General features: G+C 31.4%; 1 protein-coding gene across 1 annotated transcript; it reads left to right on the top strand.

The window, feature by feature from the left end:
- The first annotated feature begins 4,592 nt into the window (after positions 1-4,592).
- Positions 4,593-20,917, top strand: LOC110021723 (40S ribosomal protein S19-1-like). Its single transcript, XM_020720333.1, is given in 5 exon segments — positions 4,593-4,782; positions 4,784-4,837; positions 19,491-19,581; positions 19,679-19,862; positions 20,672-20,917. Coding segments are annotated over 5 exon segments (453 nt in total). The 5' UTR covers positions 4,593-4,731; the 3' UTR covers positions 20,745-20,917.
- The last annotated feature ends 1,343 nt before the right edge of the window (positions 20,918-22,260 follow it).

The following is a 22,260-nucleotide window of genomic DNA, read 5'->3' as shown; positions in this document are numbered from 1 at the left end:
CAACACTGTTAGGCTATAGAGCAATTCTCTCCTTCCGATTTTCATTTGATATATTTGGTAAAATTTGCTACTTGTTGCTTTCACTTTTCCAGTATATTGTCGATGTGATGCTGCAAACCTTCATAGAAATAAACAGGCCGAGTTATTAAATTTAACACAAACAGCCAAAAATAATCAGAAAAGATAACGTCGTACTAATATTATAACTAATCACATCTTAATTCAAATTTTAACTTGGATCACATTGAAATAGATAGGCTGAGTTATTAGCCAAAATTTTGGATCGATTCGAGCCAATTTCGAGCCATACATACATAGGCGCTCGAGAGGGGTTTGTAATAATTTTTATTTATAAAAATTATATTTAGAATAATAAATAAATTTGAATGTAACAAGAGGTGCTAATTTTAAGCCTAATTCAAGCTAGAACTGATACAAATAACTCAATTTGAGCTGGTTAGTTTCAATTTTGAGCCATATCAAGCTATTTTGAACTAAAGTAAATCCAAATAATTCAAATTGAGCCAGCTGTTTTTGATTTTGAGCTGGGTCGAGCTTGATGCAATTTTGAACTGGCTTGGCTCGAAATCGAAAACAATGAGCCACGAGCCGATTTCAACCTGCACTAAATCTATTTGAGTCGGTACCAACTCAACTCTAAATTGGGTCGTTAATGTTCATAATCAATTCCGCACGAGTAATAATACAGGACAAAAACTCCAACCTACCTTCAAACCCTACTTTCAAAATCTGAATTGAAAAATATATATATTTTTTAAATATTTGAAGCTTAGATTTCTCTCAACTCCTCTCAAAATCAGTTCCACATGTAGTAATAATACAGGAGCGGGTGGCTATCGATGGTCGTTGTGATGGCCTATAAGCGGTGGTTGGTGGTTGGTGATTGGCGGTTGCAGGAGTTGGAAGTATTTGTTGCATCAACAGTGCCGAATATTATAAGTATATCCACCTACGTTTAAAATTATATATGCTAGGTCATATGTGAGGCCGCCTCTTTCAAAATTTCATCCCTCGCCGTGACGTGCTTTAGATCTCTTAGATCTTTAGGATGGGGCCGGCGTGGTGACCTCATCAAATTCATACGATAGCTAGAGACATTACCCTGCGCGATTAGGTACTAGGTTGGACACTTTTCGTTAGATGGTGTTCTGAGCTGGAATTTAGGGTGCTAGGTAGCCTTTTTTTATGCCTGACTATTGTTCTTTACTGTATTGGTTGTGCTAGCTAGACATCATTCATTTTGTGTTTTTGGTGTGCTTGCATGCTTGATATGAATGGAAGTGTGTTAGGGCGCTTTGCTGCACGGAGTCGTGTCTAATTATATGCACACACTCACAAGTACCGTTACGGGGAAGCCTTGCAGGTGCTATTCAGCTCGTCCAATTATAAGGCACTTCTCCTTATTCGTTGAGCGTTGGCTTTCCCGGTAACATTTATTTTCATGCTGGTTGAGTCTTTTTCACTTTTCCTCTATACTTTTTAGAGTCTATGAAAGTTATGTAGCAGAAATAAAATATGGGCATGGGTTTCGAGGCGTTTAGCTTGGGAACCACCTGGAGAGGACTGCACACAGATACTTGTGTCCCGAATCTTAATTATGCTTTTGATATTCATGTATAAAATTAGGATCAGACATGTATATGCGGAGTTCAACAATCTTTTTCTTTTCTGGGATAAGTTGTTGACCCAACAGTACCGATCTTTCTTATTTATTTGATTTGACTTGTTATTCTGCCTTATTGCATGTTATTCTCTTTATTTATTTATGTGGTTTGTTTGGAAATTACGATGCAATACAGGCTCATTTGGTCTTAAAATCATGATCTTTCTATAAAATCCTAATAAAAATATATAAGATAAAGGAATTTTTAGGATTAAAATATTCGGGACTTTAAAACTTGGACTTATATTTTTCTGCATGGCTTTTGGGCCAGATTTTAAACAGGCTGCATTGCATGGTAATATACTCAGTCATAATTAATAGGGCCTACACAATATTTAAGGACTGCTTTAGATAAGTGCATTCATATTTGCATGTCCCAATGAGATGTCCCCGTGCTTCTCCAATCTAATTGACATAATATATCTATATATATATAGGTGATTGTCTAATGCTCCTAGAGTGTTATAAGGCTCTTCAACCCAGAAGGGGTGTAATTCCTTTTGTTTGAAAGATTTCTAGTTTTGTAGCTGAAGCTCCCTCTTTTTTTCTTTCTTGATGCATCCTTGTCATTTCAGTTGGTATAAGTCTCACCTCTTGGAGCTTCGGCCATGGGATAAAGTTTCTTTCCTTTGAACTTAGAGCTATCGAGGTCCCCGTAGATAACGCAATTCACAGATTGCTGATCGGGGATCTTTGGACGTGTTGGGTCGACTAACTTCAAGATTGGGTAGACTTAGGCTTCTAGTAGCTGTGTATGATGGATCCGTAGAACCCTGACCTAACTACCTCTACTTTTTAAGACTACTCTAACTTTTTGTTGTTGAGCCATTTTGAGCCCTGTCGCTCCTTTGATTTCATCGATATCATCTTGATGGCATGATGCTGATAAGCTGCCGCTCATTTGGGATACGATAATGTGTCCTCTGCCCTTATGACCTAGACGTGCATTGACATGTTAAGATATCCCGGTTAAGATGATTTAGGTTATTCCGTAGGGTTTGTATGTTGATGAGTCGTTACCTATTTGAGATGTGAGAAACTCACCCTCTGTCCGATGGCTTAGCATGAGCTTTGAAGCGTCAAGACTTTCCCACACTAAATAACCTACCTTCGATAGCCTATACCCCAAGTCTATGATAATATTAAGAGAAACCCCTTTTATCGAGAGTATTCTTGGGTATCCCTCAAGATGTAATTAACTAGTAGAAATACGTTCCTCTGTGAGTGCTTTTGACCCCATAACATGTGCATGCACATGACTCTCTGTTATGAGTAGTATGCGTAGATATTTTTTGCAGATATTGGTCTAAGGTGCCTTCGCCCCATCTTGTTTGGATGGACATAATTAGTCTATTCTTGTGAGGTTTATCGCGCGTAGACTCTCCACATTTTTCTTTTATCCTGTTTGTCGTCATTGTCATATGTCCCTTCTTATTCGGTTTCTTTCCTCTCCGAATCACTTATATGATTCAAGAGAGAGATTTATTTGAATAAAACAAGTATACGACGATCAACAATCTAACAACCTTTTTTAAAATAAAAAAAGAGAAAAAGGAACAGAAAGAATACCCATGAATCTATCCATTGAAGAAATGTTCTTCATAAAATTTTCTCTCTTTTATGACTATGCACCTCCGCTTTCTCGGCAAAACTATTCCAATGACCGTTTCTTAGCGCCATCAAATGAGTAAACTACATATATTGGAACAGGTTCGGGCTTCGATCGTTTTTCTCTCTTCACACTTTTCTTTCTCTTTACAGGGGCTGGGACCTGGAAGCCCGCTTTTGCTAGAGTTTTGGGATCCACGTGGACCCGATTTGTAGCATCAACCATGATGTACCTCAGCTATATGGAAAAACTAGCGATAAAAGATGCAACAACATGTTTATGACTTTAATTATGGAGCACACTAAGCACGAAACCTAAAGGAAGCCAATTGTTCAATCAATTCTTAATTTTGATGTCATTGATTTTTTAATAATTCATCTAATCTTATCGTAGCTTTCACTATAAAAGAGCAGGAAAACTCGGGGAACTAATATGTACGCATCAGTATTGTCGGCACAAATCTCAAAACAATCAAACATCAAAGAACGACGACTCAACGATCGAGACATTAAACTCAAGAGGCATGATTTGAGTTGATCATTCAAAAGATCAACAAACTAATCAAGTCCACCACGAGCGAAGCCGGTCGACGGGCGTATCTATGGTACCAACTACCGAAGCTCTCTAAAAACTGCCCGAACGCAGCTGACCGACCGATCACTTATACCTCGGTAAAAACGACCACCACGACGACGCCCATCGCTTTGTTGGCCAAACTTAAACATGCTGATCGACTAATTACCGCCATATTCAAGTTGAAATTGTAATACAAATATTATATTAAATCGACATATTGATTGCATTAAGGGCTTCTTTTGACTTAGACATGGATTTTATAATCGCTCTGTCCTTTTGGTAGTTGAGGGCGATTTTCATAATCGCTCTGTCCTTTATGTAATTGTACCAAAAGACCTCATATAAATAAAATGCTTGACGATTAATAAAGGAACTCCTGTCTGAGGACCTTTTTTCCGATCTATCTACTGAGAATTTTTAGACGCTTGATTCTCTCTATCTTTCTCGGCTCTAACCATTGAGGTGTGTATCTTTGAAAGACAATGCATGATAAGTTTAATAATAATAAACTATTGAGGTCTGTATATCTGAAAGTCAATTCAAGATTCAACATTAATAATAGTAATCCTCAAAATAATCATATTATAACTTATTAATGAAGTAAATAATATTTTAAGTAATTCTATATTCATTTATACGACATTTAAGAATAAAATAAAATACATTTATTAAATAATAATTTGTTTTATTTTTTTAACGTTTATTCGTGCAGCATACCCACCAATAAACTCGCGGCTTCGGCACCGATATAAAATTTTCTCCTCCCTTCCGGCAGAAACCCTATTACCTGTCTGAGCGCTCGGCGAGCCTCCTTTAAATACAACAACTACTTGCGGCTATAGTTGGTAAGAGAAGATCGAGCATGGAGACAGCGAAGGTCGGTCGAACTGTAAAGGATGTGTCGCCACACGAATTTTGTCAAGGCGTACTCAGCCCATTACTCAGCCCATTTGAAACGATCTGGCAAGGTTAATTTTTTCTCCGAATTTTTTTTTATTCAAAATGCTGATTCTAATATCGGAGTTGTATGAATGTATATATTCTTTCGTTCAAGCTAGTTTCTTTAATAATTAAGAATTTTTTTTTTCATTTATCTGTGTCAGCATCCTATATTTCTTTTGTAATTGATTGGGATGATTGAAGTTTTGCTTTGATTTCAATAGTTATTGTGTCCCAATAGATTAGTTGCTCATGATTGGCTGTATGTTTGTCCCTCTTGCTTTTCTCATGGTTTTTGTTTGATGAAATATGATAATTCATTTTTATGCAAGATATACTTTTAAATTATTCACGGAGTCTTAGAGCAGAGAACATAAATCTGAGTAATTTCTTTGATTCTACAATCGAACCAATAGTTATGGATGTTACTTAAAAACATGTTACTTAAAAACTTTTCTCAAAAACTTTTCTCCATTAGAAGTGTTCCGTCTTTAGAAGAATAGCTTTGTTTTCTTCTACAAGTATTACCTTTGCTTGGTGATTTTTTGGTCTTATGCGAGAAACTTTGCTGGTTTAATTGATTTTTGAATTATTTTCTTAGTTATTCCAAAGATTTGTTGATTTGATCCTATAGAAGATAACTCTGCTTCTAGATTTTGGTGATTTTATTTTAAAAGATTTAGGGAAACTGATAATATTACTTTTAACTCTGCTATTGATCATTGATACAGTTAAATGCCATGTTTTTTATGTTCTCTTCAGTTTGTCTCATTAAACTAATGAGCTTGGTTATTATTTATATATTGTTCTTATAAGAAATTTTAGAAGCTATGCATACATATAGTTAGGTCTAGGCTTGTTTTATTTAATGAATGCATAGTTTTGTATGTTTTGCTTTTCTTCCCTTACTTTTCGCGTAGATTTTGTTTTTTAGTTTATAGCTTTTTGGGGTTAGGTGGAGCTTTTGATTGGGCTCTTTTCTTTATCAATTGTGATCTATTTTATTTATTGTTCTATAATTTGTATGTATGGATATTTCTTTTGCGTGCCTCTTGATTTTTTTTTTGTTTAATCAGATGAACTAGTTCATTTTGATGCAAGATTTATCTGTAAACTAAAGAGTCTTGAACTGAGAATGTGTATTTTATTAATTGTTCGATTCTGCAAACACCCTATTTGCGAAAGACTAAGTTCAATCCGAACATACTTTTCCATATTTGGAAAAATTATGGAATAAAGTTTCAATTTTTGCCTTCTCTTTTGGATTTTGATTCCTTTTTATATCATGTAGCTTCACCACTACTGGAAACAACTGCAAGTAGCTTGTAGGGCTATAATCATTGTTTATGAACTTTTATGAACTTGAACTTGGGGAACTTGGGTGATCTGTCCACGACTAGAATGAATCTTATGTTAGACTAAGTGGAGGTTCGAATGTACTAAAGCCGAAGAATCTATGGGTAAGTTGATTGAAGGATCCTCTACAACAAACTATCAACATTTTTTTTTCTAGTTCTCCTTGTTTTTGAATTGCTAGCAACATGTGACTTGGTAGCATTAAGCTTTCAGCTTGCCACTGTCTGTAACTTGCAATAAATGTTTAAGCATTAAGAGATAACTTATAGTTACAGTGCTTGTCTAGTTATTGCTTAGAAATTTATTCTGGTTTGAATATTAGACTTTAAGGAGGTTCAGCCACAAATGTCCTCATTGTAATTATAAATTTAACTCACCTGCCTTCCTTTTTTTTGTGGCAGCTGCTGATTTTCAGGGATGAATGTACTAGTTTTTTGCTTCCATTTGAATGGGTGGATGAGGGTCATGCATAAAAATTGCTTTGAATGTGTGTATGCTAGAAATAGTTCTTGTATATTTTGGTTACTAGCTTCATTTTTTGTAGATCTGAAATTATCACCATGTTATTTTATTCTTATTTTTTTCTTTATGCTACATGTTTATATTAAAAGTTTTGGTAAGATAGTATGATGCACGCGCTTTTGCAAAGTGTTATTTATGATTGTTTAATTGCAATGTTTAACAAGAATACCATTTAACAAGAATATCATATATCAAAAATATAATTTATCCTTCATGCAGATAATTATTGGTGAGGATACTATGATTGTGGCTAGTGCTTAGCTTCTCATATTGGATTAGAAGATATTTTGTGGAAGAGATGGATGAGCAACTTCTTTGTATAGTTGAAAAAGAAAGGATATTTATGGGAGGTGATTTAAATTGGCATAAAGGTTAAATAAAATGCATTATGAGAATATTTATGGTAGTAATGTGTTAAGATAGAGAAATATAATGGGAGATGATATACTTTTGATACTGCATTAGCCTACAATCTTTCAACATAAATACATAACTTAAGTGAACTTTTAGTTATTTGCAAAACGGTAAATATCCTATTACAAATAGAACATTATGCACTTTAAGGAAATAAAAGTCTTCTTAAAATGATTATAAAGTAATTTTGGGAGGGTTTTACCATTTAACATAGAGAATTAGTTATGCATGTATTCTTAGGAGTATGAAACAAACATTCAAAAGAAATTATTTTTTGAGGATATGAATTTAGAAAGTGACAAGTGTGGGAAAATTAAACCAGAAATCTTGAAGATATCTATGACTGTTATTTATTAAAGAATGAAATGAGACTTTCAATTTAACTATTGGAGTCAAGTATCCCGTTTACATTTGCTATGAAATGAATTTAACAAACGCGTTGTTTTTTAATATAATGTTTTTATAATAGTATACAATGTTAATATGAAACACATGATGAAATTTTAATGTGTACTTTTATGCTTAAAAAGTATGATTTAACAAATCCTTGAGAAGTGGCGTTTATCCTCATAAGTTGGATGACCCCTATTGTGCATGTGTGCGAAGAGACTATTCATGTGCAGGAAAAGTGTATGAAGATAAGGAGAAGATACAATATCAATTCATATGAAGAGTTACCCTAGAGTTTATTTTATTTCTTATGATCTTTTCTTTGCATGTATGTATAAAAATTTTATTCCTAGAACCTTTTTGCATATAAACTTCCAGGCCACACTTATAGATAAGCAAGTGAAGAAATTTTGGAAGAAGTATGCTAGTTTAGTGCGCATATAAAGCAAACACATTAGACAGGTAATAATCTATCACAAAAATATTAGAAGTCCAAATGTGGTTGGCCCACAATAAAATATAACCCTACAAAACTAAAATAGTAAGATGGCAATTGAGCATTTGCCTCATACTTTCCAGCTTAACTTAGTGATTTTAACTCAATCTATCATCAAGCTTTATTTTAAAATATTTTTTTGCTCCAAAGCCTATACCTTATGGCTCATCCTTGTTTGCTTTCTTCTTTGTAATCTCACAAGCTTTTACATGTGCATCCTATTTTTAAAAATTACTTTTTTATACAAAAAATTACAACCGTGTTTCTACAACATAGTGGTTAACAAATCTATTATATTCAATGAAAACATTTTGTAGTATTAAGCACACAGGTTCCAAGCTATCCACCGTATTAGTGATGCTTAAGGATTTGACAAATTTAAGCAAGCATCTGTAAGCAAACTAGGTATTTTTAAATGACTTAATATTTAATTAAGTCCCTCTAAGCCTGAACATATGCGGAACAAGAGTTCGAGTAATTTATTATAGGCATTCATTTTCACAAATTTCACATCACATTTCAACAAAAGATAGCATCACAACATCACAACATCACACCATCACAACACAACATCACATCACAACACCACATTACATGACAACGCATAACAGCACAACACAAAAATCTTCCAAATAATGATCAAACCTAACAAATCTAACTTAGAAATTCTTAGGCTTGTGTAATATCTAGCATCTAGTGTGTATTAGGCCTTGAGGGTTTGTGCTTATTAATTTTTTTGTTGTTTTAATATTCTAAATTGCCTTGAAATTTAATTTTGTTCAGGGATGGTTTCCATTTAAGTGATTAATGATGTTAAGAATTTTATTTGAGTTCTTGTTTTTGTTATTTTATTTGATCTAAGGTTTCAAGAATAATCAAAGATACAACAAGCTCATCGTATAAATGAACTTTGCTATCCAAGGAATCCTAAGCATAATAAAGTGTACACTTTACTCAAGGAGTATAGTAACACCCCATAATACCTTCAAAACAACATTGGAAGGTTTTATGAATTTCTTTATTTTGGTTTTTTTATTATTTCTACTTATATTACTTTAGAAAAAGTAGTAAAAAAATATCTAAAAAATATAAGAAAAATTTTAGAGATTGAGAGCAATCAAAGAATAATCCAATAGAAAATTAAGATTATTTTGATATTATTGATATTATTGATATTATTTATATATTTTAGATATTTTTTATTTATAAAAACATTAAAAAATATAAATAGTTTCTCCTAAAGTCATGGGAAAATTTCTAGAAACTGAGTATAACAAAGAACAAGCCCCATAAAATTTGAGATTATTTTAAATTAATTTGTAATTTTAATATATTTTAAGTGTTTAAATGTTTAGGTTTTGTTTAAATGTTTAGGCTTTCCTTTTCAACCAAATTAACTCCAAATTCAATGAAATTTTCTCTGATATTTAGGGTGGTCTCTTTAGAGGTCAATTGATGTTTTTTATATTTTTAAAGATTTATTTGAATTGTTTAATTCTAGAAATTTAAATATTTAATTTCTTGTTTCTAATTTATTTTTCTATAATTCTAGTGTTTTCTAGTGAAAATTAGTTTTATAGTTTTAAGATGATCTTGGATAATTAATGAAATTAATTAAACTTAAGATATGGTTTTGTAATATTTGGACCAAATAAATACAGATAACAAAAAAAGTTTTAGCCATAGACTCTTTTAAGCCCAAAAATACTCACTGCAATTTTTACAATTTTTTTTATAAATTTTAGGGATTATTTCTATTTCTTTTCATTATGTATTTTATATTTACTTAATGGGGTTAAGTGACTTATTTTGTTTTTATTTAGGTTTTCATTGACTTAAAAGGTTCGTGAAGTGTTTTAAACTGTAACTGAAAATTTTAGTTTTAGCATTCATTTATCCATATTTTATCAAATTTTATTTGAATTTTATGTAAATTTAATTTAATTTAATTACTTTTTCAAATTTCAATGAAATAATTCCTAGGGGATAACCGTTAAAGAGCATCTATATAAATTTAAGCTTGACTGAGTTGATTTTTACCATTTAATTTTATTTAATTCGGATTTTGCCAGTTCTTTAGTTAGTTTAATTCTATTTTAAATAAATTAGGGCTTTCTTGAATTCTTAATCATTTTATATTCACTAATTTCATGGAGGGTTTTTTCTTTTCTTGAATTTAATTTGAGTTTTCTATAAATTTTTAAAGTAAAGTACATTTTTTTATTTATTTAAATTTCTAATTTTTTATTAATTTAACATAGGTTAATGTGGCACGTGTTTTACATTGGCACATTTGGTGGAGATTTTACAACCGTGTTGTAAAGGGTCAAACATGGGTTAAATTCTAGTTGTTCATTCAAATAACGGGCAATCTGGACTAACCCTATTGTTTCAAAGGTCATTTGAACCCTATAGAATATGATTCAATTTCTGCTGTTCATTCCGTTTAAGTAGAATGGATGGCAATTGCGCCGTCTTTTACCTGTAGCTCAAGATGGAGACTATCCATAGTTTTGGCTTTGATTCAAGCAATCTAGTGTGAAGTTTTTGTATTTTTTATGTTGAGATGGATCTAGAGGACCTAAAGTAATTTTTTATAGTTGATTGACCTAATTTTTAATTTTGTTTCACAATATATGAAGATGTATGCAAACTAAGGGTAATTTGGGGTTACCTCAATTTGTGTAGTTTGAGCTACATCTAGTTGATTCTCAGGCTTCATTTGAACTAGAGGAGCAACTCCCTTAAAGACTATAAATTTAAATAATGTTTGGATGACTGATGGTGGTTGGTGATCTTGAGATTATGGAATAGAAATTGCCATGAATATTTAGTTTGCTATTTAATTTTGGTAAGGGTAATTTGGGGTTACCTCAATTTGTGTAGTTTGAGCTACATCTAGTTGATTCTCAGGCTTCATTTGAACTAGAGGAGCAACTCCCTTAAAGACTATAAATTTAAATAATGTTTGGATGACTGATGGTGGTTGGTGATCTTCTGTGAGATTATGGAATAGAAATTGCCACGAGTATTTAGTTTGCTATTTAATTTTGGTTGAATGTTAAGGATTTTAAAATACTAAAACTTGTTTGTGCTAATTTGGAAGATCTTTCTAGGAGAGGTTGGTTAAAAGGCTAAAAATGTTTGGATGGTTAACTTAAGTTGCGTATTTATGATTTTCATGTTTTGATATAAATGAATTTGTAAGGGCTTCGAAAAATATAGAATAAGATTAGGTGCTAGAGTTTTCTATCTTAGCAAAAAATTATGAAGAGTTAATTGGAATGATTGTAAGACTTTTGTTACTGGTTTGTTGAGCTTAAAGATACTTATAAAGTGTTGGAAGAGTGATAAAGGCTGTAGAGCAGGTATTATGTAGGGATAGTGAATTACTTGATGAAAAAAATGTTAAATGTCTTTCTTCACCTAGGAAAATGTACACTTGAAGCTACCAAGCACAAAACAAAAAAGAACAAATTTTCACTTAAAAATATTTCATTTGATAATTGAAACTTCATTACATAATAACCCTATATATTTAACATAATTTAAAAAAGAAGGGAATTTTGGAGAGAAAGGTAGGCGGTCATTAATGTAGTGCTAACTATCTTCATAATTTTTTCTTTCATTTTTTATTAAATGGTTTGCCAATATATGCTGCCAAATTTAAAATTTTAAAGCTTTTAAATACTAAATTTAAATAATATAGTCTAAACTTCAAATATTCCTTATTAATTTGGTCCTATGATTGAGCCTTGATAGGGCTCAAGGTTGGGCCTTTTCTTAGAATTTTATTTGGGCCTCTTTTGCTGGATCTATTTATTGTACTTGAGATTTCACTTATACTTTTTTGATTGGATTTTATAAATCTTAATTATATTTTTACACCACTATATTCTTCTTCATAAAAAATAAATATTTGTTTATATCAATTATCTTATTTTTTTCTGCATCTATTCTCTTATTTATAAAAAATTCTACTTTATAAAATTAAGTGATTGACAAGCGAAATAGAAAATAAGCATGCAACATGAGTAGAATAAAAATATGAAAATACTAAATTGCAAACATATAAAATCAAATAAATTTGCAATGTAATCTTTATAATTACTTTTCTTTCCTAAATAAAAAAATTAATCTAATAACCATTTAAAAGTGGTATCCTAGGTCACCAAATCAAAGATTAGCTTAAATTAAATGATTGATTTGAAAAAAAAAAAAAATATAGGTTATTGTGGAATAAGAAACTTAATAATGGATATGGGAAAATATTAATGAAAACACATAAGCTGCAAATTCAAAACCCCATTACAGTTATCTAAAATGAAAATGAATTACCAAATTTCTCTTCACATGAATGCTAATAAATCCTCACTAAAATCTATTACAAAATTATGGTGCTGAAATTGATTATAAACACGATTTCAATGATTGAGCCACCAGTCACAACCTAAGGGGAAGAAATACCAAAAAAATCCTGTTTTTACATTGCAAAAATTTGAGTTTTGACTTTGATATCAAATATGACAGTAGCGGGTGGTCTTTTAGTGAAATTATAGATTATAAAAGGCCATGAATTTTAGTTTAGTATCTAGAGATGAGATTTGGAATTTTTGGTGGAATATTAAGGGGTTTAGTATGGTATGATAGCTGGAATACTAAGATTAGTTAGATTTTGAAGATTTTTTAGGACAATGGCTTAACAGTGGTTGAAAATTTGTGAATGCTTTTGGATGGTTAGCTTAGGATGTATACTTATGATCTGAAATAGATGATTTGATTTGGATGAGTTTACAAGGATGTTAAGGAGTATAAAAAGATTAGGTCGTAGTATTTTCTAGCTTAGTCAATAGCTATGAAGAGTTACTTAGAATGTTTATATTTTTTGGTTGTTGGTTTGTTGATCTTAAAAGATACTTATGAAGTGAGAAAGAGTTGTGAACATCATAGAACAGGTGTTATGGAGAAATAATAAACAACTTAAAGGAAAATAAAATGATAAATATTCTTTCTTTCCCAAGTAATGGCATACGCATGAAGTCATTAATTGAAACTTCAATTCAAATAACCCTATCTATTGGGATTATATTGAGTATAATTTGGAGAACAAGAGAAATATTGGAGGAAAAAAGAGGCGACCATTAATGGATGATGGTGCCAACCATTTCTATTGTTTTTATCTTTCATTTTTTTAAATGGGTAGCGAAATAATTGTCTCTAAATTTGAAAATACAAAACTTTTAGATATTAAATTTGAAATTTAAATAATAAAATAATAAAACTTGATTATTTCTCTTTATTAACTCCTTGATGGGTTCTTGGTTGTACTTATGCTTGGACACTTTTTCAGACTATTGGGATGCTTTTTGCTTAAGCAGACAGACCCTAAGTGCATGCAAATATTTGGAAAATCATTTGATTATCTATGTTTATTTAGGAATAACATATTCAAGAATATGCTAGTGATATAAGAATCAAGTGATGCAATTAGTAATGGAATTTGTGCTTAAAAATAGCATCAGTTTTATAAAATCAAAATGGGTTTATGACAGAAAGATTTATTATGAAAGTATTTTTGTGTTAGATAATTATTGAAAATAATATAGAGAGTAAATAAAAAAAATTATTTGATTTTATATGTTTGGAGAATTGATTAGGATAATTTCTTTGATATGAAAAGGGGATATAAATAAATGTTACATAAATTATAAAATAGGGAAGATATAACGCTCATATCACTAGGAATAAATTCATTTCCTAATAACCACTTGGAGATAAAAGGAAATACATAAATTAGGAAGTAATTAGAAATGAAATAAATCAATACTAATAGCTTCTAATAGATTTTATTGATCTTGGGAAGATATTTTTCAGGCGACTCGCAATTTATTTGGCGTGCATAAAATAGAAAGTCGTGCCAAAAAAATGCTGAAGTTATTAAAGATAATGTGCAATGGTAGGTAAAAGTTCAAATAATTGTACTTGACTAAAATTTTCAATTATAGTAGGATTCCATTAATGATTAACATTGTAGTCATATCTTTTTGGTATTAGTTATAGAGATACTTTTAAAATATTTTCAAAATGAGATATTTTGGTGCATGCTTTTTATAAGCAACATATATTTAATTAGTGAGATAGTTACTAAAATAAGTGAAAAATAAAGACTAAATATTTAGAATATAGATGGCTTATAATTAGTTAAGCAATGATTATGTGATAAAATTTTATTGGGCGTGATATTAACTATTATCAAATAATATTTTTAGAAAACAAATTGATACTTAATTGAATCATATTTAAGTATCTTGGATTATGGTTGACATTGAGAATTGAAGCATTTGGCTTAAGAGTGGCCTCGATTAGCCTCGAGATGAAAGGTTTGAACTAAAAGAAAAAGTGCTTAGAAAATAAATTTCAAATATGCCCTAAACCAGTATCAAATTAATTTAGTTCAACATCATATATCTGAAAATCATTTAACAAGAAAAAATGTAAAATTTAATTTTCAATGCTAACCTGAAGTGTTTTAAATAAAGATTTATGATGAGCACTTAAAATTTGTCATAAAGATTATGATCCATGATGACATCTTTTTCATTGTAATGTTTTTAAAGAATTATCAAATGTAACAATTCAATCATTTTATGATATAATCTCATTATTATATTCTAAATCTTATTAATCATTGTATTGTTTCTTATTCTCTATATCAATCAACTTAGAATTCAAGATGATTTAAAATAAAATGTTAAATGAATAACAAAAATAATAATTCATTATAATTAAATTATCTTTTGACTTTTTTTTGGTTTAATTTCAATGTTCTTCTTTCTTTTGAATGATTTTAAAGAAGAATTTAGTCTCAAGTTAGTAACCCTTCCAATGTTTACAATGTTATTTTCTTTTATATTAGCTTTCAAGGCATCTTTTAATGTTCAAATTTAACTTTTATTATGATTGTTTGCTTAATTTCTTACTTGTAAACTTTATCATCAAGTTTAATTCTCTAGAATGATTGTAAATAAATTGGTTCATTATTTTGTTTTTATAGCACAACATATATATGTTGTGGTGTTCTAACTTCTCAAGCATCGAATGATGATATGGCCAACACTTGAAGTGCATTAAAGATGTCCCTCTTTTCCTCCATTAACATCCTGTCTATAGCCTTTTATTTGCTTGCATTATTCATGATCGCTTGAGCAACTATGCTCTCCTTTACCTCTTCAACAATTACTTCAAGCATTTTAAATACCAGAGATGCATTTTTAACAAATGTTGATGCATCAATAGATTTTTAAACCAAGTCACCTATGGATTGTTAACAAGAAAGTTGATAATGTTTTTTTTTCTCTGATGTCCAATTAACCATTTGATAATTTCATAACATTTACTCTAATTCTTATCTTCTGCACCTATGAATCAACTTTATTGTTCCTTCCACATTGTGTGGAATTTCAATTTCATGAAGATATCTTGTAACATCTAATCGTACTCTATTCTACTGCTCTTTTATCGATGTTCAAGGAGAAATTTTTGAGATTCATATTCATCTAAATTTGCTACAAATTTATTCATTGATTTCAGAGTTCTTCTATTAGGAGGAAATAAACTTTCATTGCTATTATTATTATGTTGAGAACCAAAGGAGCTATTTCGAATCTTTTCCTAGGTTATTCCTTCTGCTGTGTTTTTGAAGTGGCATAAATTTCTTGAAATGCACATTCTTTCTTAACATTCTTTGACTGTTTTTTATATTCTCTATCTTCAAGATATGTGCATGCTAGGTGATCTCTTAATCTTTTAGCACCGCTTGTAATTCTATTGCCACTAAATTGTTATGTCAAGTAAACATAGCCTTTGTTGCACCTTTTTGTATTTTGGTTTAAGTGTCATATTTCAAGTTGGATCTTTTTTTCTATTGTCCTCGATCATTATAGTAAACTAAAAAATAATATAAAAAATTAAAATAAAATATAAGCCCTAAAAGTATTTAAAATAAAAATCAGTAAAAAGATAAAAAATGGAAATGAAAATAAAACCAGTAAAAAAAACTAATTAGAGAGCTGAGAAAAATGAAAATTAAATCTTAACCCTGAAAAAATAATTAAAAGAAAGAAAATAAATACGAATATAAAATAAATTATAAATTAAATGAAAAGTAAAATATTTTTAAAAAATTAAGAGATAAAACTGAGAAATAAAAATAAAGTCTTAATCCTGAAAGTAAATATTTAAAAAAAAAGTAAAAATTAGTATAAATAGTAGTTGAAAAATGCATTTAATAAAATAATTTGATTTTCTCTAAAAGAAAAAGATTCTCTTATTTGTTTTGCTAAAGAAAGTGCATCGCCTTAGCCATCACTACAACTTTCCACTCTTCATTGGTTGTAGACCGCCCATTTTGCTGTGGTAGCTGCTCGCTCTCTCGCTTGACTCACAGACCTCTCTCCCCCTCTCTTTCTCTCTCCTTAAAAACTATGTCTCAAACTTGAATAATCTCTCTCTCTCTCTCTCTCTCTCTCTCTCTCTCTATATATATATAGATATATATATAACAACATTGTTTTCTTACGGAAGGCATCTACTTCAACCCATAAGTTATGAGCCTCATTCTTAACTAAGAAAAAAGCAATAGGCCTTGAGATGTTTTATATACACATCATGATGAGGCATGCCTCTGGACATGCACCTTGAACACCTTTTAATCCATGTATTGGATATGTTATATAGAAAAGTGGGGATATGAAGTAGGCTACAACTTTTATATTTATGATTAGTGGATAAAATGTGGAAATGCGTCGAGATATTTTATATTATGTGATGAAGATAAATTTAATAAATCATAATCAAGCTGATGATATTATTTTCATGTGTGTTTAGTAGTAATAAAATTATTGGAGTTTCAAAAATGAGAATTTAAGGTAGGATGCTTAACAAACTTAGGAAGGATAAAATGAAAAGTTATTATATTAGATGAACGTTTTGAGTGAATAAATTGAAGACAAAACACTTGAAAATAGACTTTGGGTTTGGACATGTACAATGAAGGATATAACATGCATCTCACTGGAAGATCATATAAAATGAATATCAGAAGGTTAGAAAGCAGAAATGGTAACACCTTAGGCAACTGTTGGCTAAAAAGAATGAAAAATGAATATTCATAATGCTGACTCCAAAATTTTAGGATAAGGCTTATGATGTTGTGATTCCATTTAAAATCCTTAAGGTAGATTGCACTGTTGGTTATCAACGGACACTAATTGCTGAATATACCAGCACTATTTCATTCAATCTCTCGTTTGATTACAAGGCATTAGATACATAGAGAGAATAGGAGTTTGCAACATCTCTGATGCAGAATGCATGAGATATCTACTTTAAATTCTCATAAGTGATTTTGATCTTATTTTATATGGTTTCACATGTAAGTAATGTTTGTTATTATGAACGATTTATGATTGTAGTTTGTATATATTCTTTTCTTCCATTATGCAATTATAGATCCCCTCATTTCGTTCATTATCCCCATCTGTTGTTGCTAGTTAACTTGTTCTTTTGTAACAATTAGAACTTTAAAATGAATAGTTACAATTGCCAAATTCTTTGCAAGCTATATTGGAAAAAATTCTTCAAAACACTCTGATCATATGCAAAACTGTAATGGACACTGAAAAAATGTTGTGCGTTGTTTTATTTGATTTTTTCAAAAAACATGGATTTGTATTTATGTATCTATGTGCAAAGCATGCAGCATACTTCTTTCAATAAAAATAGGGATATACTTTCACTTGATATTTTGCGTTGCCTATTCTATATATAATTTTAATGCTTTTTGAACTTTAAATATGTAGGTATCTGTAGTGCGTGACTTTGTTCTATGGTATTTTTTTTTGAATGTGCATGCATCAACATGTGTGCAAGCCATAATTATGTACCGCACCATCCATTTATACATATGAAATGCGGATGCATGTTCCTCTACTGAGTAATTGTTGTTATTTTGTTTATGTATCGGTTGAGTTGTCGCATGCATCTTTATGTTTGATCCCTCCATTTATACATTTGTACGTGTGACCTCAATGAATTTATGTTTACTATTCTGTATGTAATATGTACATATCCCTGTAATTCTAGAAATGCTGTATTTAAAACTTCTATATGTCTGCATGAATTTTGTGTATTTGTATCTGTACTGTATGCTTGTCTTTGCTTCACGTATGTGTGCTATTTTTGAGTTTAGGTGATGTCAATGTGGCTTCGATGCATTTGTTCACTAACTGTTTATTCTTCGCTCACTCCTGTCTGTCTGGTTTTGCATGTACATGCACGTGTGTCTATGCAAGCATCTTACATAGCTGTGTAATGTAGCGTCCTCACCTTATTTTTCTTGTCTACAGAGTAATTGTTGTTATTTTTTTTATGTATCGGTTGAGTTGTCGTATGCATCTTTATGTTTGATCCCTCCATTTATACATTTGTACGTGTGGCCTCAATGAATTTATGTTTACTATTCTGTATGTAATATGTACATATCCCTGTAATTCTAGAAATGCTGTATTTACAACCTCTACATGTCTGCATGAATTTTTTGTATTTGTATCTGTACTGTATGCTTGTCTTTGCTTCCCGTATGTGTGCTATTTCACGAACTGTTTATTCTTCTGCTCACTCCTGTCTGTCTGGTTTTGCATGTACATGCACGTGTGTCTATGCAAGCATCTTACATAGCTGTGTAATGTAGCTTCTCACCTTATTTTTCTTGTTGCTTCAGTATGAGACCGCTGCTTCTTATTTGGGGAATGGTGTGAAAATTGGGTCACTTTTTTATATTATTTGCTTGTGGATTTAACATTAGATTTGATTAAATGGGACGGACACCTGCGTTTTCACTGATTTATGCCTACATGCATGGGGGCTTATGCATTGTAATGTGTGAGAGCAGATGAATGTTTGCTGATATATCTATCTAAACTTATGCATGTTATTATGTAAACATTTTACATACATAGCACCTGCAACATTGCTATTTACAAATCTAGCACCCCTTTCCCTTTCATTCATTTTTGCCCTTTCATTCATTTTTGAAATTCTCACTCAAATGTCAAAATTCATGATAAAACTGAAATCCATATTTTTCATTTTTATCAAATTCTCAATGGTTTGATTGTGGCACGTGTAAATGCATTGGCTCGGTAGTTCAAGAATATCACATGGCGCTAGATTTGTTGATAGCAATATTTCGGGATATATGTAATTATCCCAGCTTTTATTAAGGAATGCATGTATAAATCCATGTTTTGTGCTCTATGCGCTGCATAATTTTTTTTTTCAATTTTGCCATCTTTTTTTCTGGTTAGTTTTGATGGATGCAGCTAGTTTTTATTGCTTGTTGTTGTTGTTCCTTTCTATTTTTTTTAAATTTACATAGCTAATGTTAAATTATTCACCCATATATCAGTATAATATTGCTCGCTTGTGCTCCTGATTATTTGTAGATTGAACTTCCTCACTGGACTGATATTGTTAAGACTGGAAGATTCAAAGAGCTCGCTCCATATGACCCAGATTGGTACTACATTAGAGCTGGTAATCGATTTCATCCATTGTTTTTTTTTTTTTGGAAGATTGACTCGTTACTACTTCCTCCAATTAAGCATCTTTAAGTTGTTTATTTCATTTGCAGCTTCCATGGCAAGGAAGATCTATTTGAGACAGGGCATTGGAGTAGGTGGCTTTCAGAAGATCTATGGAGGTCGCAAGAGGAACGGTAGCAGGCCTCCTCATTTCTGCAAAAGTAGTGGTGCGATTGCTCGCCATATTCTGCAGCAACTAGAGAAGATGAATATCATTGAAGCCCATGAGAAGGGGTCAGTGCTTCATTTAATGCTAATAAATATTTTTTTTTCATAAAGGGTTGCTGATTCTTATGCTGCTCTAAACTTTCGCATAATCTTTCATCTTATCAGTAATTACATAGAACTTTAATATATATATTTTTTAACTTTGCTAATCAGCTTAGACTGAAAGGAAAATTTATAAGAGGGTGGGGAGACCGCAATACTCTATGGCGTTGAATGTTGGCCTTTAAAAGAGAAGCATAATATTAAGTTAAGTGTTACCGAGATGAGAATGATTAGGCAGATAAGTGGCTTTATGCTTAGAGACAAAATGTGAAATGATTATATGCGTGATAGGGTTAGTGTAGCCCCAGCGACGGACAAAATTAGAGAAAGTCGTCTTAGATGGTTTGGTCACATTAAACGTCGACCATCTGATGATCTAGATGTTTTAGATTCGACGTATGTTAAGATAGGTAGGCTAGACCTAGAAGACTTGGGCTTATTGTATAAAAAATGACCTTAATTTATTAGAATTAAATGAAAATATGACACTAAATAGGACGCAATGGAGAAAAATGATTCATGTAGCCGACCCCACTTAGTGGGATTAAGGCTTTATTGTTTTTGTTGTTGCTGCTAATCAGCTTGCACACCTGACCTAGTCATCATAGGAAGATAGTAAACCGAATCGCCTGCTTTCTCTGTTTCTTACATACTATTTTGGATGGACAAGAAGGTTGCTACAGTTGAATTTTGCTGTATTTATTTTTTAGTGCAAGATAAGTCGCATAATTGAATTGGTATATGCTGTTTTATCAAATATTTTCGTCTGCTAGGGGAAGAAGAATTACATCGCAGGGCCGCCGCGACCTCGATCAAGTTGCTGGGCGTGTGGTGGTTGTGGCATGAATCCTTAGCGGGTATCTGTCCTTTACATGTTCTTAGGATTTAATATTCCATCTTCTGCAAATTTTGATGTATGCTGCTTCGTGTGAATCTGATTTTAAGATGTATTTATTACAATTACCATTTCCAATTTCTTTAATTGTAATTCTGGACTTTTGCGTGGACCTTTGAAACTAGATGTGCCACTCAGTTCTTTTGGATTTAGTGACTGTTATAATTAGGAATGAGTAGTATAAGCATCACTATGAAATCCTTTTTTTTATAATTTTATTGATGAAGTTTAGGCGTCTGGGTACCAAATTAATGGCTAGAATTTTAATTAGAATCCATTGTTTTAGTGGTGCTATGGCTGTTAATGATCCGATTTTGAGCCGAGCTAGGATCGGCTCAAAATTAGCTTGAAAAAAGTTCGATATAAAATTTTGGCTTGTAGCCCGGCTCGTTTATTTCGATCCAATCTTGATCCAAGCCAAAATTCGAATCAATTTCTGAGCGATTAACAAACTTCGAACAAAATTCACTGAATTAGAAGTCATATATTGTCAACGATCTGATTTCGAGTTGAGTTGGGGTTGGCTCAAAAAATTGTCGAACCAAAATTTTATCTCGTAGATTGGCTCATTTATTTCGATCCGAGCTAAAATTCGAATCAATTTTTAAGCGATTCACGAGCTTCAAGCCAAACAGCCCTAAGTGATGCGTTCATGTATTTCTTAATTTTGCTTTTCCTTTGTGCATAAGCAATGGGAGCATTCTTATTGGATGGCCTGCCAACATGATGGCATGTGTCATAGAAGGCACCGAAGGGGCACCGAAGGTGGATGATAGAAATTCACTCAACCGAGAGGAATTTAGGCATTGTGTTAAAAAGAAGATTCAAATTAAGAAATAATTGATTTATAATGCTCATTAGATTTATTTTCTAACTGTAAAATCTTCTTTTAATGAATATACACATCTTTATGGCTGCAATGCCATTTAAGTTAAAAAATAATGTCTCAAGGATAAAACCCACTTGACATTTTTTAACTATAATTGCTATAGAGGTTGAGATATGTTAATGATTAATGCTTGATGCCATCTGTATAGCTACAATATTTTCTAATATTTAAGAGAATTTCCACTAAAAAAACCTCTTCATGTCTCATCTCAATCCATATGTAAACATCCTGAAGTATTAGTAATATTTTCCAATGAATTATAAAAATAAATAGTCAAATTTACATACCTAGCACAAATTCTTATGTTCCAATCTTGATCCAAGCCAAAATTCGAATCAATTTCCGAGCAATTAACAAACTTCGAGCAAAATTCACTAAATTAGTAGTCATATATTGTCAACGATTTGATTTCGAGCCGAGCTGGGGTTGGCTAAAAAAAAATTCGATCGAAAATTTTGTCTCGTGGATTGGCTCATTCATTTCGATCCGAGCTAAAATTCGAATCAATTTTTGAGCGATTCACGAGCTTCAAGCCAAACAGCCCCAAGTGATGCGTTCATGTTATCTCTTAATTTTGC

Source organism: Phalaenopsis equestris, unplaced genomic scaffold, assembly GCF_001263595.1.
Source record: "Phalaenopsis equestris unplaced genomic scaffold, ASM126359v1 Scaffold000140, whole genome shotgun sequence".
In the NCBI taxonomy this organism is placed as follows: domain Eukaryota; kingdom Viridiplantae; phylum Streptophyta; class Magnoliopsida; order Asparagales; family Orchidaceae; genus Phalaenopsis; species Phalaenopsis equestris.
The sequence above is the reverse complement of the archived record's forward strand: the minus strand, read 5'-3'. Positions and strand labels throughout refer to the sequence as shown.